Genomic DNA, 14445 nt, shown 5'->3' with positions numbered 1-14445 from the left:
GCCCTTTTTATTTCCATATTGCTGCTGAAAAAGCCCCCGATGAAACCACATTAAAATTCACAAGGTCCAGATTTTTATTTAGAGCTGCACCGAATCGAAAAGGCTGAGATATAAGTGCCCATAATATGTAAGATTTTATGCATTTTTTTCAAGCACTGGCCAACACCGTTTGAATGCTAATCTAATAGTAGCTATAGAGCTATCAAATATATCGTTCAACATGGTGTCTTGCCACCCCCCCCCCACCCCCCCAGATTTGAACTTGCCATCATCTTTACAGTCGCTGTTCACTTAGGAGGCAGCGAGTCCCTGTGTCGTTATGACTGATAAACCCTGGATGCCAGCACACACAAAATGTTATGATGTCCGAGGAAAATAGCCTCTGTCTCCTAAATGAAACAGGACAATAGCTGTATAAGGAGGAGAGATTCCCACACATCAGCCAATTAAGGACTTTAAACTGGTCCCATGACAAGGTCTGAAGCACATAGTTATAATTTCATCTTTGTCATAAATTGCAGCTTTCAACCTCTTCATACCTTCGGATAAAGCGTCTGTCAGTCACTTGCAGTTCTTCACATGGACAGTTGGTGGTGACAATGTGCCTTGAAGGTGACCAATGTGGAGTCTGTCTTATGCAGCTTTCAAAATGTTGAAATAAGCTTTGTAAATGTTAAACAGGGTAGAAAATGCTGTAGCTGCAGTTTGTTCTCTACAATGAACCTCAAGTCGAAGTTGTTGTCCCCTCTGCTGAGAATCTGTGTCCTCTTCTCCTCATATTTTTCTGTTTCAAAGCTACTTTTCAGGCACTCTGTGATGTGCATGTGATGTGCACTCCCACATTAGTTTTCTGATGCCAGAATAAGATAACTGGTCAGCTATTCAAATACATGTTTAAGTTACAGGAATTAAATTCATGTTTTGTATTCCCCTTTTAAGATAAGGTAATAGTAACTAATTACTATTAACTATTAATAGTCGCAGTGTGTGTTCAGGGCAAAGGTCAGAGATGAAAGAAGAAGTCATGCAGCTGAACAAACAGCTGAGGACACTGACTCTGACTCCTTGCTGTGAGGATACTGCAGATTGCTTCATCGCCTGTTATTTTTTTATTTATGTGCGTAACGGACTAAAGGTGGGTAAATGTGCTGGCAAAGGACAGTGCAGAATAAATCAGTACTGAACCCATTCTCTCCATTTGACCCCAAAATGTTTTCTTTTGCCCTGATTGGATGATTTAAAGATTTAAAAGTTTAACGTAAGATGCCACTTAAAGGTACACGGCCATTGTTTTGTTTGTGTTTGTTAGCAAATTTATGCAAAACCTACTCAACGGTTTTCCATGAAACTGTAATGCAGTACTGGTCAAGACAGAAGCCATTCAATTTGAGTGCAGATATGGATCAAGGGGCGGAACCATGTTTTTTTTAAACTTTTTAACTTTAACATTGTGAGATAGGAGTTTTTCAACATTTTCATTGATTTCTCAGAGAATAACTGATGGATCTTGATGAAAATATCTGACATGCTTAATTTGGATCTTCACCAAATTACAAACCCTCCCTTAAACATGTCAGATATTTTCATCAAGAAAAACCACATTTAAATGAATTAGATCAACATTTTTATTTGGATCTAATTCATTTAAATGTGGTTTCATAAGGGCACTGTTGGGCCTTGACCAAGGTATGAACTTTACTGAGTGCCATTCTATTTTTTTGTTTGTTTGGTTTGTGCTGTAGCATCTGGAACTCGAGTTCTAAGTAGAAAATCAGAGGACACAATTTCAACTTCAAATCAGTGGAGTATTATTTTCAGAGCTCTTTTAAATCCTGCATTTCATTTAAAAACCTGTATTTACTCCCCAGTGCTGAAAGGTTAATGAGGGAACTGGGTCAGCAGCCTCAGAACTGGTTTGTTTGATGGGTTGTGTAAGAAGGATGTCGGTCCTTTGCAGCAAATTCTCAGAAAGGAGTCAATGGAAGTTAATGAGTGATCAGTGAGCCACCATCACACCACTGATTTTTGCTCAGCCTCTGAAAACAGTTGTGTAACATCCTCTGTGTCATCTGGACCCTCATATTATCTGAGTTAATTTAATAATTTCAAATGTTGATTTTGTTCTGAGTTCCTTGTGAGAAAATAGAAAGCTGGTGTGGTGTTTGAAAGACGGGAGCATTTACGAGCAAGGGTGGGCTCTGATAGACTTAGTGGACTTTTTTGGGGGGGGGGGCTCACACAGAGAAGGCTCCTGTCTCTCATGGTTGAGGCAGGATTGTGTTGAACCATGAGTCTTGCTGGTAAAGTCTAGTCTGAAGACACTCCGCCCTCCCCACATATCTTGACCTACAAAGGTGCTGTGGTAGAAAGTAACATTACTCAAAGGTTGCATATACATAAGCCAGATGTGTGTGTGTGGGGTGGGGGGGGGTGCCTCTTGACCAGGGCATTCTTGCCCTGGTCAAGAATGTTAACATGATGTGTTGATGTCAGGTGATCGTCACCATCTGAGGATTATGTCACAGTCGACTCACAGAGGTATATTCGACTTTGACCTCTTTCAAATCAAAATCTGTTTATTGAAGGATTTTCAATATATATAAGTGCAATGCTGAATGGACATTACAGAGACAGGAGGTAAATATGAGTACAACAATCAACACCAATGTGTCCAGACAGACATGGATTGGGCAATATAACTTCAGAAAAAAAAACACAAGGTAACAACAGAAAAAGAACAAATGCAACGTTATACAGAAAAGAAAGAGAATATATCAAATAAAATGTGTGTGGATGTCCGGTGATCGTCACTATCTGAGGATTATGTCACAGTTGACTCCTAGAGGTATTTTCGACTTTTACCTCTTTCAAATGTAAAATACTTTATACGATGTGCCTTGACAACACTTTCCCTCCTTATAGTGGCACTATTGCAAGTGACGTATCAAGAACAAGCTCATGACAAAACAGACTGAGAATGTGCGTATATCCAATCCATAATGCCTTGTTCAACACCCTGCTCGGCATGGTACAGGACAACGTACACTAATGATAAGCTTATCTGAGTAGGCCCAGTCAGGATGGCCTCACGGACCTTGTCAGGCAGCTTGATAACAAAGTTGAGATTATTTCAAATTATTGATGAGCGACATGCTTGAAAATACTCATTTACAAATACAAAAATGAATCCAAAACCAGACTTTTTATACAAATCGTTTTATTCTGGAATTCAAGATATTTTGTTCGCTTTAAAAACACAAAACTCGACACAGCCAGCTTTTGCCATTATTTTATTTGAATGAATAATGCATGTAGTGAATTCCATCTTGTGCAATAAGATCGGGATAATGTTGTTGCCGACTGTGTTATCAGGAGGTGTCACTAACACAAACACTGTTGAGTGAAGTGTCAGCGGATGGACAAAGGCACAGTAAGAGTTTCGGAATGTAGATTCACAAAAAAATTTTTTTTAGTTTTGCCTCTGTCACGTGTTAGAAGTCTCCTGGATTTCTACGGACTTTATGCTAGGAGATCAGGCGGATAAAGTCCGGAGAAACTGCGGAGCATCTCATTCGGAAATTTGAGTTCCAACATTCACCTCCTCTGGAAATAAATACAGAGGATCTATGGAGTCCAGTGCAAGTCTGAAAACAGCTATAGACTGTTTAAAGATGGATGACATGACAGCTTTCAAGAAGGGAAACAAAATCATCTTGATGGCCCCCTGGTGGCTGCTTGCAGTATAGGTCGTGAAACCCTGCCTCCTCCATGTTAGCATTTCGATAAGATCAACATGATGCCTGAAGTCTTTGTGACACTTTGTAACTTGTCATATGTTATCACACGCTAGGCAATAAGTTTCTGATCAACGTTCTTTCTAGATTTTAGACAGCTCCACCTTGAACGACCCTCAGGTAATATTCCCAGCAGGACCAATGCACACAGACTGGGGTAACGCAAGGTAATGAGCACAAAGAGGAAAACACAGTGAGGTGAACAGGGTTCAAGAGATGGACAAAGAGAGAAAACCTGGCCTGGTAAACATCTTCACCGTCAGTTGTGTCACAAAGACTTAGGAGGCAGTATCTGAAATCCATCCAGTCTATCTGCTTAGATCAAAGTCTAACAAAATTACAAAATATATCGTCCAAGTTATTGGGTCACATGCTTCACAAAAGAGCAGGCGTTATTGGTTCGGTTTACAAATCAACATGAACTTAAGCTCCTGTGTTGGGTAATATTGACTCTGTAAACATGACTTTGGGTTTAACAAAGTTTTACCAAAATTATTTTACAAAGTGATAAAAACTATATATTAAAAAATTGGAATAAGTAAAATTCACCCCCTCTTAATGTTTCTGTCTTTATAAGCTGGCTGCAGTACAATAATGAAATCATGTGATTTAAGATAAGGGCATGACACAGTATACGAAGAGTAGAGGAAAGGAATCAAAGACGAAGCACAACATGTTGATATAATATATATCATATAAAGCAAAAATGTGTGACAGCAAGTTTAAAATGAAACGTTGACAGAAATCTTGAATATAAGGATCCTGCATGAAGGCGAATAGCTTTGGGACACATGACTGTTCTGCTGGATGAGTTCACACAGTGTCACGGTTGTTTGACAGCCTCGGTGACTTTCCAATGTGACGACATTTCGGACGTTTTCTCTGCCATCGGTACACAGGCGCATGCACACATTAGGAAACCTGAGCAAAGGTTTTTTTTTTGTTTTTTTTTTTTTGCAGTGAGGCTCGCTATAAGAAGCCTGAGCTGCCTCCCTGCAGCTCCACTCTGTGCTGACCTGCAGGAGACCCACCCGCCCGACATGAAGCCCCTCCTGCTCCTGCCGCTGCTCGGATGCCTCGGTAAAGACCTCTTTGAAATTGTGCACAGGCCTGTTCCGTCTTTGCATCTTTGCCTGATTTATTCATTCCAACTTGTACATTTACAGCCACCATCGCCTCCTGCCACCCCCACGTGAGGTGGTGCGTCACGTCGCTGCAAGAGAAGGCGAAGTGTGACGCCCTGAGTGGTGTGGCCCCGGTCTTCACCTGTGTGCAGAGAAGCGTAACCAAGGATTGTTTGACCGCCATCCAGGTGCCAACACTCACAACACACCCACAACATCACTGCATCAGCACACACAGGTCTCCATTGCTTCTTTCAGCGTGGATGCTCTGACTGATCTGTTATATACTGTATATACTGTATATATATTACCATCACTCTAATTCAGATTTCAATTCATTGAAGAAGTGGTGGATGGAGGATTCAGATCCTTAAGTAAAGAGGCAACAGCAAAATAATCTGACAAAGTAAATCTGATGTAGGTATATTGATATGATATTTGATGTAAATGACATATTTTCGAAGGTGCACAGTTATCGTTATCAAATCTATGATGATGATGATGATGAAGATTTTTAATTATGATTACTACTGTAAAAGAGGCAAACCTGCATAGTAAGTACTTCCACTTACTTTAAATGTTGGATGTACAAATATATATAAAATATTAGACTATACTAGATTTACACACATTCAGATTATTGTGATGTCCAAATAATTCCTCCAACACTGATTAAATAAATTGAAATCTAAATGAATAAATCTAAATATATTTGTTATTATCGGGATTTCTGTTTTGATCGATTTATTTGTTTTATGTATTCTTGTTATTTTCATGCCTCGGCTACTTGTGTCTTTCAAACACCTTGAACTTAAAATATTTGTATTGTCAATATCTCCATTAGCACATACTTCTTTACGGTGACCAGACCAGGCTGGTGGCCAGACTTTCATCTCAATGCAGTGAACTTATTCTTGACTCATTTTGACCTATTATTAGTCCTATGCCTTTATTCCCATCTGTATTAATAAAGTATCTACTGTAGCTATCTATTTAAATAGCAGTTATAATAATAATGATAATATAGTTGTCATCATTGTTAATATTACCTTCACCTGAATAAAAAGTTTCTGTCCACAAAGGCCAAAATGCAAAATTTCTACACACTTGAACCCATCATACTTAACAGGAAGATTTAAAATCTGTGCAAAAACAGCTGTTAAATAGATTTACCCCTGGACTGTTGTTGAGACGTGTTATTTACATAAATTAGAGTTTTCAAGCAATGATACAACATTTTAAGAAGGATCAGTGATTGATTACATTTCCACTGCATTTATACCAATAAAATAGGCATATTTGGTAAATATCTTTTTTCTAATAGGCTGGTGAGGCAGATGCCATCACTTTAGATGGAGGGGACATCTTCACTGCTGGACTGGATGGTATCAATCTGCGACCCATAATTGCTGAGCAGTACGGCACCTGTATGTTCACTAATCAACTCTCTTTACTGTCAAAATAAGCATGATTCAAAGGATGTTGTGCATCTTGTTTGCACTATGTGTTTTAACTTTTTGCACACATTCGTGGTTGTTCATCCAGCTGCTGAGACCTGTTACTACGCTGTTGCTGTGGTGAAGAGGGACTCAGGATTTAAATTCTCGGATCTCAGGGGGAAGAAATCCTGCCATACTGGGCTAGGGAAATCTGCAGGCTGGAACATTCCCATAGGAACTCTGCTCAACAAGGATTTAATTACTTGGGCAGGCATTGATGACAGAAGCTTGGAGGATGGTGAGTCTAATGTTTTTAACGCAATGCTCAAAAACAACGAAGTTGCACAGGCACTACATCAGATTTAGTTATAAATTTTATCAGGTCAAAAACCTGAAAAGGATGATGTGTGGAATAAATGATGTAAATACCAAACAATAGAAGGATGTTGATGCACTGACACTATAATTTTGGTTTGGGGGCGGAGTTGAGCTGCCATGACTTTTGATTTTGCAGCGGTGGCCGAGTTCTTCCTGTCCAGCTGTGCTCCAGGGGCAACAAACCCGAAGCTATGCGAGCTGTGCAAAGTAAACTGCGCCAAGGACGACTCTAATCCTTATTATAATTACCACGGGGCTTTCCAGTCAGTATGAGTTTCTTTCTTTGATTTGTTTCAGTTTACTTGACTTTCACTGCCCTATCCTTTCTGTGGAAATGACCAATACTACTGTGATGATGACTCTGATGCTGATGCATGTCTGCTCTGTACTGTTTAACAGGTGTCTGAAAGAAGGAGCAGGAGAAGTAGCTTTTGTGAAGCATCTCACTGTCCCTGGTCAGTGTGACTCAATCATCTCTCCCAACATGTTGTGAATTATTGTATTATATGAATTTAGAATTGTCAAATGTCTTTTTGCAGAAATCCTCCTAAATGTCTTATTTTAACTATGAATTGTATTCGATATTTTTGTCTTTTGAAATAACAACAGAACAAACAACAGCAGTGTTGATCGGGCACCGTCACATTCATATCACAATCACTGAACTATAATGGGCACACATTCTATTACCATATTATAACGAGCTCTAAATCTTATTATTTAAACCATAATTTCTATTTTAAATATCTTGCACTTTCTACGTTATTTCTCCTTCTTATATCAAAACTAACTCTGTCCATCTCATTGCCCCCCCAGTGACAATCAGCTGTAGGTGGAACCAATCTCGGTTTATTTATTATTTTACATTTAATTTCTTTTACTTCCTTTCTCACGGTTTTGTCAAATAAATGCCAATTCTTTATCAGGTTTTTTGTTTTACATAACATTTAGATTCAAAAACACAAATAAGATTCTCACTCCCTAGCTGATATCCATATGAGCAAACTACTCCTTTGCTAAACCATAAAGAGTCAAACGTATCAGTGTGAGGATAGTTACGTGAGATATTTGAAACTGTAAGATTGAAACAGACAAAAAAAAAAAAAACATTCTAAAATCCCTGTTGTTAACCTCTTTCAGATGCAGAAAGGAGCGACTATGAGCTGCTGTGTACTGATGACACCAGAAAGCCCATGGACCAGTATGAGAAGTGCAACCTTGCCAAAGTTCCAAGTCATGCTGTTGTCACTCGCATTGATGACCAGGAGATGGCGGAACTCATCTGGAAAAGCCTCGACTCAGCAAAGGCGCTGGTAAGTTCACAGCAGTGGTGGTTCTACATGGAATTGCGCCCGGGCGAGACCCCCCCTTTTTTTTGTATTATAACAATATAAGTGAAAGAGAAACTTAAATTTCTCAAATGCACAAATCCTTCAATAGAACATTTGAATAACACACTAACAAGAGAATCAATGCACACAATTCAGCACAACACAGTATAAGTTACAACATAAAAGTGGCACAAATATATACAATCAGATATAGAAAAAAGTTAACAAAAGCAGAGATATAATATATATAATATCAAATATTAAGAATAATATACAAATACAATAAAGAATAAATAATTGTAAATGTAAAAACACACTAAAGAAAATCTAATTATTACACTATTGCACTAAGAACAGAAAACATAGCAAGCCTAACAAACGTAAGAATTATACCCACCAATTAACATTAGCCCTTCATTCATGACATGGATACCATAATCATACAGAGAGAACATAGTGGCATACCTGTATGTTTTGCTCGTTTCTCCTCTTCTTCTTTTCTTTTTTTTTCTAAATTGGGCACCTGATGGCTTTGGCCTTTTCCTGTCCATCTCTGTGCTTATTTTGCACACTTGCACTCGACAATCAACAAATTTCCCATCCCCCAACACTGTCACTCGTCCAGAAGTTAAGACAAAATCAATTCACCTTGACCTTGACCTTGGTGACCTAATAATCGTTCCCCGGTCCCCCCCTTGTCCTTTCCATTTGGGAGACCCAGAGTTGAACTGTCCCCTGCGCCCCCTCCCCTTCCCCCTTCCCACACAGCATCAAGCAGGGGCGCCGGCAGTTGCAGGGGGCGCCATTTGCCAATTCCCCACACAGTGATATGATAGATCAGGGGTGCCCAATACGTCGATCGCGAAAGCAGTGCGGGTCGATCGCACGACTGGACAAGAGGCAGTCACGTGGACGCTCCGGCGCACGTACCCCCTCTTTTTTTTGCCCCCGCCGCCTGCGAGGTGTACACTCAATCAGTTGCCTGAACATTTGTTTGTTTGTGTGTTTTCAGGGCTTTGACCTTTTCTCGTCGGGGACATATAATGGAAAGAACCTGATGTTCAAGGACTCAACAACGAAGCTATTGCAGCTGCCCCAGAAGATGGACCGCATCATGTATCTGGGTCCTAAGTACTTAGACAGCATTGAAACCATAAAGAAAGGTACTGTAAACACAAGCAGATAAAACACACTGACTGACTTTCATAACAACCAGAGAAACAGATATCTTGACTGCAGCCACTGGCTTATGATTATATCTTACTTCTCTTCACAGGGAAAACCCCAAGCACCACGTCTGACAACGTAAAATGGTGTGTTGTGGGCGACACAGCCATGTGTGACGAGTGGAGCAGCAACAGTTTGTCAACAGCTGAAACCAAGTTTGATTGCATCAGAGGCCTCTCACCTGAAGACTGCCTGAAAAAGATTATGGTAAAACAGTCCTGGCTGAAACATACAAAACTGTTGTTAACTTTAGAATACTTTTGCTTAATTTTGTGCTACTGGGTTGTGATTTTCTGTTTATGTCTAAACCACCTGCAGTTTAAAGAGGCTGATGCAGTGGCAGTGGATGGAGGTCATGTGTACACAGCTGGAAAATGTGGTCTGGTTCCTGCTATGGTGGAGCAGTATAATGCAGGTCAGATGATCGCACTGAAATAATCTTATGCACTGTGTTTTTATTCCACATTTATCGACCTGAATAATATTTGCATGTCTTTCTCTTCACAGACCAGTGCGTTGCAAGTGCAGGTAATAAACCAGTTTGTGTTTCTCTTCTTTCTACACATCCGGCACTTAAAATGAAACAAGGAATTATTTGTATCACAATCAAATACACACAAAACCTGAGGAAACATCTAACCAATAACAATATATTGTATTGATTTGTTATTCAATTTATCTGTTTCCAAATAATTTCTAGGGAATTGCCTTGTGAATATCAATACAAAGAAATGTTATTCTCCATAGATATTTCAATTTATACCTGCCTAAGGTAAAACGTAACGTTATTTTGTCTTGTTCAGTGACCTGCTGCACTGACTGAACTATTGACTGTTGAACAAACAGCTGATTGGAACTTAAACCCTGTAAATCTTCCCTCTAAGGATAATTCTATCGTGTAGAATTGTATGTAATTAACCAAACAAAACAATTATGTACCAATCTGGACTTCTATAAGGACATTCATGCATCTCAAGGTGATCTTTAGGTGAAATGAGTTCATAATTATGGTAGTTTTCTGATCAAGGTCTTTCCATCCCTCCACTCTTGTAGCCATAGCCTCCTCTTATTATGCTGTCGCTGTGGTAAAGAAAGGTACAGTGAAGACCTGGTCAGACCTGAAGGGCAAGAAGTCTTGCCACACAGGCATTGGAAAAAGCGCTGGCTGGAACATCCCTATGGGTCGCATCTATGAAGAAACTAAAAACTGCGACTTCTGTGAGTTACCAGAGGCTAATTCTCCCGCTAAGAACTGCCAAGTTCTTATTTGAAATTAAATCAAAGCATAATAATGTCTTCTATTGTGGAGAGACAACATTTTGTTTGAAAATGTTCATTTACTGATTTTTTTCCGACAATGTCCACTTGTCACAGCCAAACTTTAAGTTATTTCAAGTTTTTTATGTTTACAATATGTTTTGCCACCATCTTTCCCAAAACCTTAACAAAACTATAGTGCATGAATGTAATTGTTGAGCTGTTTTTGTCTACACAATTTTAACCACACAACACATCTCCCAGCGACTTATTTCAGTAGTAGCTGTGCCCCTGGAGCCCTGGACCCCACCTCTTCGCTCTGTGCTCTGTGTGTTGGAGATGAGAACTCTATGTCCAAGTGTGAAGCCAGTCCTAGAGAGAGGTACTACAGCTACGCTGGAGCTTTTAGGTAAGATGCAGCACTGCAGTTAATCTCTGTTGATGGTTTGATGTACATGTACTATATGTTAAAGTAGTAGTTGGACTTTATGGGAAATACACAGATTTTATTTCTCTCTGAGAATACTGAGTAGCGCAGATAATACTCCTCTCTCTCACACCCCTTAAACTACGTGTATGTTGTAAGCATAGATTGTCACAAAAGTAAAAATACTTCCCCAGTAGTGTGTCAGCACTGGAGTCTGGTCTGGCTGTATCATTTATCATTTTGATTCTTGGGCCATGTAGTAATTCTGAGTCCTTACTGCAGCCGCTCGGGTTTGAATATGGCCTGAATTAAGTTGTTCCCTGATCCCACGGGCTGGAGTTACCATGAAGCCCCGTCATCACGTACAGCACTCTGTACGTTTCTGATGTCCCAGTAACGCATATTACCGAAACTAGGCGTATTACCAAAAATGTCAAACTCTTCCTCTGATTATTCTTCCACGGCTCCCTGCTATAGGATGGGAACATCATCTCCATATATGTTGTGCCTGTTTTTACAGGTGTCTGGCTGAAGGTTCCGGTGATGTTGCCTTCGTCAAACACACAACCGTCGGAGAAAACACAGATGGTAAGCAACTGATGCTGACCAGCTCTCACATCTATGACAGAGTTGTTCCTGATAAAGCTGCAGCGCTCTTCCATCCCTCGTCTTCCCCTTCTTCTTCTCTTCCATCCCTTCTCCTCTTGTCAAAGGTAAAGGACCAGCTTGGGCCAAAGATCTCCCGTCCGGTCCACTCCAGTCCAGTGACTATGAGCTGATCTGCCCTGGCCTTGGCAAGGTTCCAGTGCCAGTCACTGACTTTGTGAAATGCAACTTGGCTCAAGTGCCCGCCCACGCTGTGGTAACCCGTTCAGAGATGCGCACCAAGATTGTCGACTTTCTGAAGCAACAGCAGGTCAGTGATTCATCTTCAGGTTTCTTTTAGTTTTTGTTTTTTTGCACTAGAAAATATTTCATTTTATGGACAAAGTTTATAGATCATCATAATTTGGCTTCCATAAATCTCTCCTCTGTCCTCAACCATACCATAATCTATCTATTTTTTGTTTTACTGTAATGGATGCTTTATTTATTTATTTATTTATTTGTTAATGTTTTATCTTCTTCTTTGGTCAAATATCGGCCTTGTTTGCACCAAGAACAAATCATATTGTCAAATACTTTAAAAAGTCTACAGTCACAGCTTTTCCCGCTGGTGTTGAAATTCTCTTTAACTTTGAACTGTACTGTATTGCCTTTGTTTTTTTGACTCTGGTATACATGTATAAATTATTCATTGTTTATTAAATCAACATTTTTCTATTTTATTTTAGGACAATTTTGGACCTAGTTCCAGCAGTGATGCGTTCACAATATTCGGACCGGACAGCATCTTCAAGTCCTCCACTAAATGTCTCCAGGAGATTCCACCTGGTGATGACTATGAAAAGTTTTTGGGACCAGAATACATGACCGTGATGAGTTCACTCAGAACTTGCAAAGAATCAGGTTTGTACCGCTGGAGGTTGATTAAACATTAATGGGACAGTAATTTGACAGATAAACAATAGCCTGGACACTTCAGACATACACACCGTAATAATAAAGTTTCTGCTCTCCACTCACAAGTCACTTTATGTGTTTTCTTTCTTCCTGACAGATCTGGAACAGCTTTGCACTTACAATATGTGTCAGAACAACTGAAGGGGATCGTGGACTTTGTTGCACCTCAGCTGGGGCTCTGTGATTCAAGCATCTTCCAGCAATTCCCACAATTGACCCAAAACATGCTTTGAGTATTTTCTTACTGACCTCAAATGTAAACCCATTTTGAGAAGAGCGACCTGAACATCTATGTGCGGCCCTTTTCATGCTGTTGGAGCTAAATGATATCTTTTTATTAAATCAATCATATTTTGTTGATCCATGCCTCACTTTTCTCAAATAAAGCCTTTTTGAATGCTGATTTTGAGACAGTATGTGTTTATTTTAAATAAATGTGTTTCGAAAAATGCACATGTAGGTATATTAAATTAAGGAGAAAATTAAATCAGAAAAGTACAAGCCCTTGTGTATTTGCTGTAATGACTTGCATTAAGTAAAGATAATGTAAAAAGAAAAACATACATGATGAAAGCTAAATCACTGTAAAAAACGAAATAATCACCCAGATAATAACCACTTAATAGTGACAACTGAATAAATTATTATGAAAAGATTATGGGGCCATCCAGGGCAGCCCTGAGCAGCCACTTTGCCTTATTGGTGTATGGTGTCTTGTTTATTTCTTATTTCTTATCCCTGAAGATGACAACTATTGATAATCAATCCCAGATTTTTCAAGTAAAAAATTAAAAAATTTGTATTGATCCATCTTCTCAAATGAAGTAACTTGCTGCTTTTCACGTCTTAAGTGTGGAAATAAATAAATTTAAAAATACAGAAACAACCTTTTTCATTGTCAAGTGTCTATATTTGTATATTTATTCATTAATAATAAATCAATTGATTATTAAATACAATACTTACAATTCTCACGTTTGAGTGGCTTAAACAATTAATTGATAGCCAGAGCAATTTTCTTTTGATCATTGCAGCTATACAAGACATTTTTTTCTCTGGTGTTACTTGGTATCAGATCACCACAGAGGACTCACCACTAAACTGGCAGATTTTGCTCAGTTGTCAAAGAAACAGATCATATGATCATTTTTCCTTTCACCATTATGTTTTACGCTCTAAAATTAAAGTAAGTAAAGCCCCTTCCAAAAAAGGATCATACCTCCAGACAAGTTTATTACTTTATCCACTGGGCAAAATGAAAAACATCAATCCTCATTAAACTACAACAACAACTAAAGTAAACAAACTTTATCCATTAAAACAATAATTAATAAAAATAAGGAAATTATTAAGCAGATGTGATAAATCAAAGTATGACATTTAAGTATATAGTGTTTCCTGACATGGGCACTTTGGGCTTTTTATACACATCTGCTAGAGACAAAAGGTATATTTGTGTCTGTGTGTTTTATTATACATTTTGCTTATGTACAAGGTGCTGTATGAATTAAAACTGAAGGGTTGAAAACAAAACAGGAAACAATTAAATGCAGTGTTACATGATTGAAAATAAATTGATAAATAAATACAAATAAAAAGTTGAAACGTGAATTAAGTCAAGGCAACAATTATCTAGCGTACATCCAATTTCAAACTTTGTTGACTTGATTTGAAGGTGATTATTGTGGGAAAATATTGATTGGAATGGCAGTACTGCATCCTGCAAAGTGTCCATGCAGAACTTGGTACTGCTCTTATCTAATACGTTCTACCTTGTTCTCTGTGCTCTCCTTCTCTTCTGTCTGCTTTTTGTTTAATCATTTTAAACCCTTTGCTTTCCAGTGTTTAGTTTAGCGGTACCCATTTTACCGCAATATCACCTCCAGCACTATGGAATGATTATTT

General features: G+C 38.9%; 1 protein-coding gene across 1 annotated transcript; it reads left to right on the top strand.

Annotated features, from left to right (window-relative positions):
- The first annotated feature begins 4787 nt into the window (after positions 1-4787).
- Positions 4788-12943, top strand: tfa (transferrin-a). Its single transcript, XM_061083763.1, has 17 exons — positions 4788-4874; positions 4961-5106; positions 6243-6345; positions 6464-6655; positions 6872-6998; positions 7135-7190; positions 7876-8048; positions 9079-9229; positions 9343-9500; positions 9612-9708; positions 9801-9821; positions 10347-10511; positions 10815-10959; positions 11498-11565; positions 11691-11893; positions 12312-12486; positions 12638-12943. Exons 1-17 carry the CDS (start codon positions 4835-4837, stop codon positions 12679-12681), a joined length of 2064 nt encoding a protein of 687 aa, XP_060939746.1. The 5' UTR covers positions 4788-4834; the 3' UTR covers positions 12682-12943.
- The last annotated feature ends 1502 nt before the right edge of the window (positions 12944-14445 follow it).

The sequence above is a fragment of the Limanda limanda genome, chromosome 13 (genome assembly GCF_963576545.1).
Source record: "Limanda limanda chromosome 13, fLimLim1.1, whole genome shotgun sequence".
NCBI classification, from domain to species: domain Eukaryota; kingdom Metazoa; phylum Chordata; class Actinopteri; order Pleuronectiformes; family Pleuronectidae; genus Limanda; species Limanda limanda.
The sequence above is the reverse complement of the archived record's forward strand: the minus strand, read 5'-3'. Positions and strand labels throughout refer to the sequence as shown.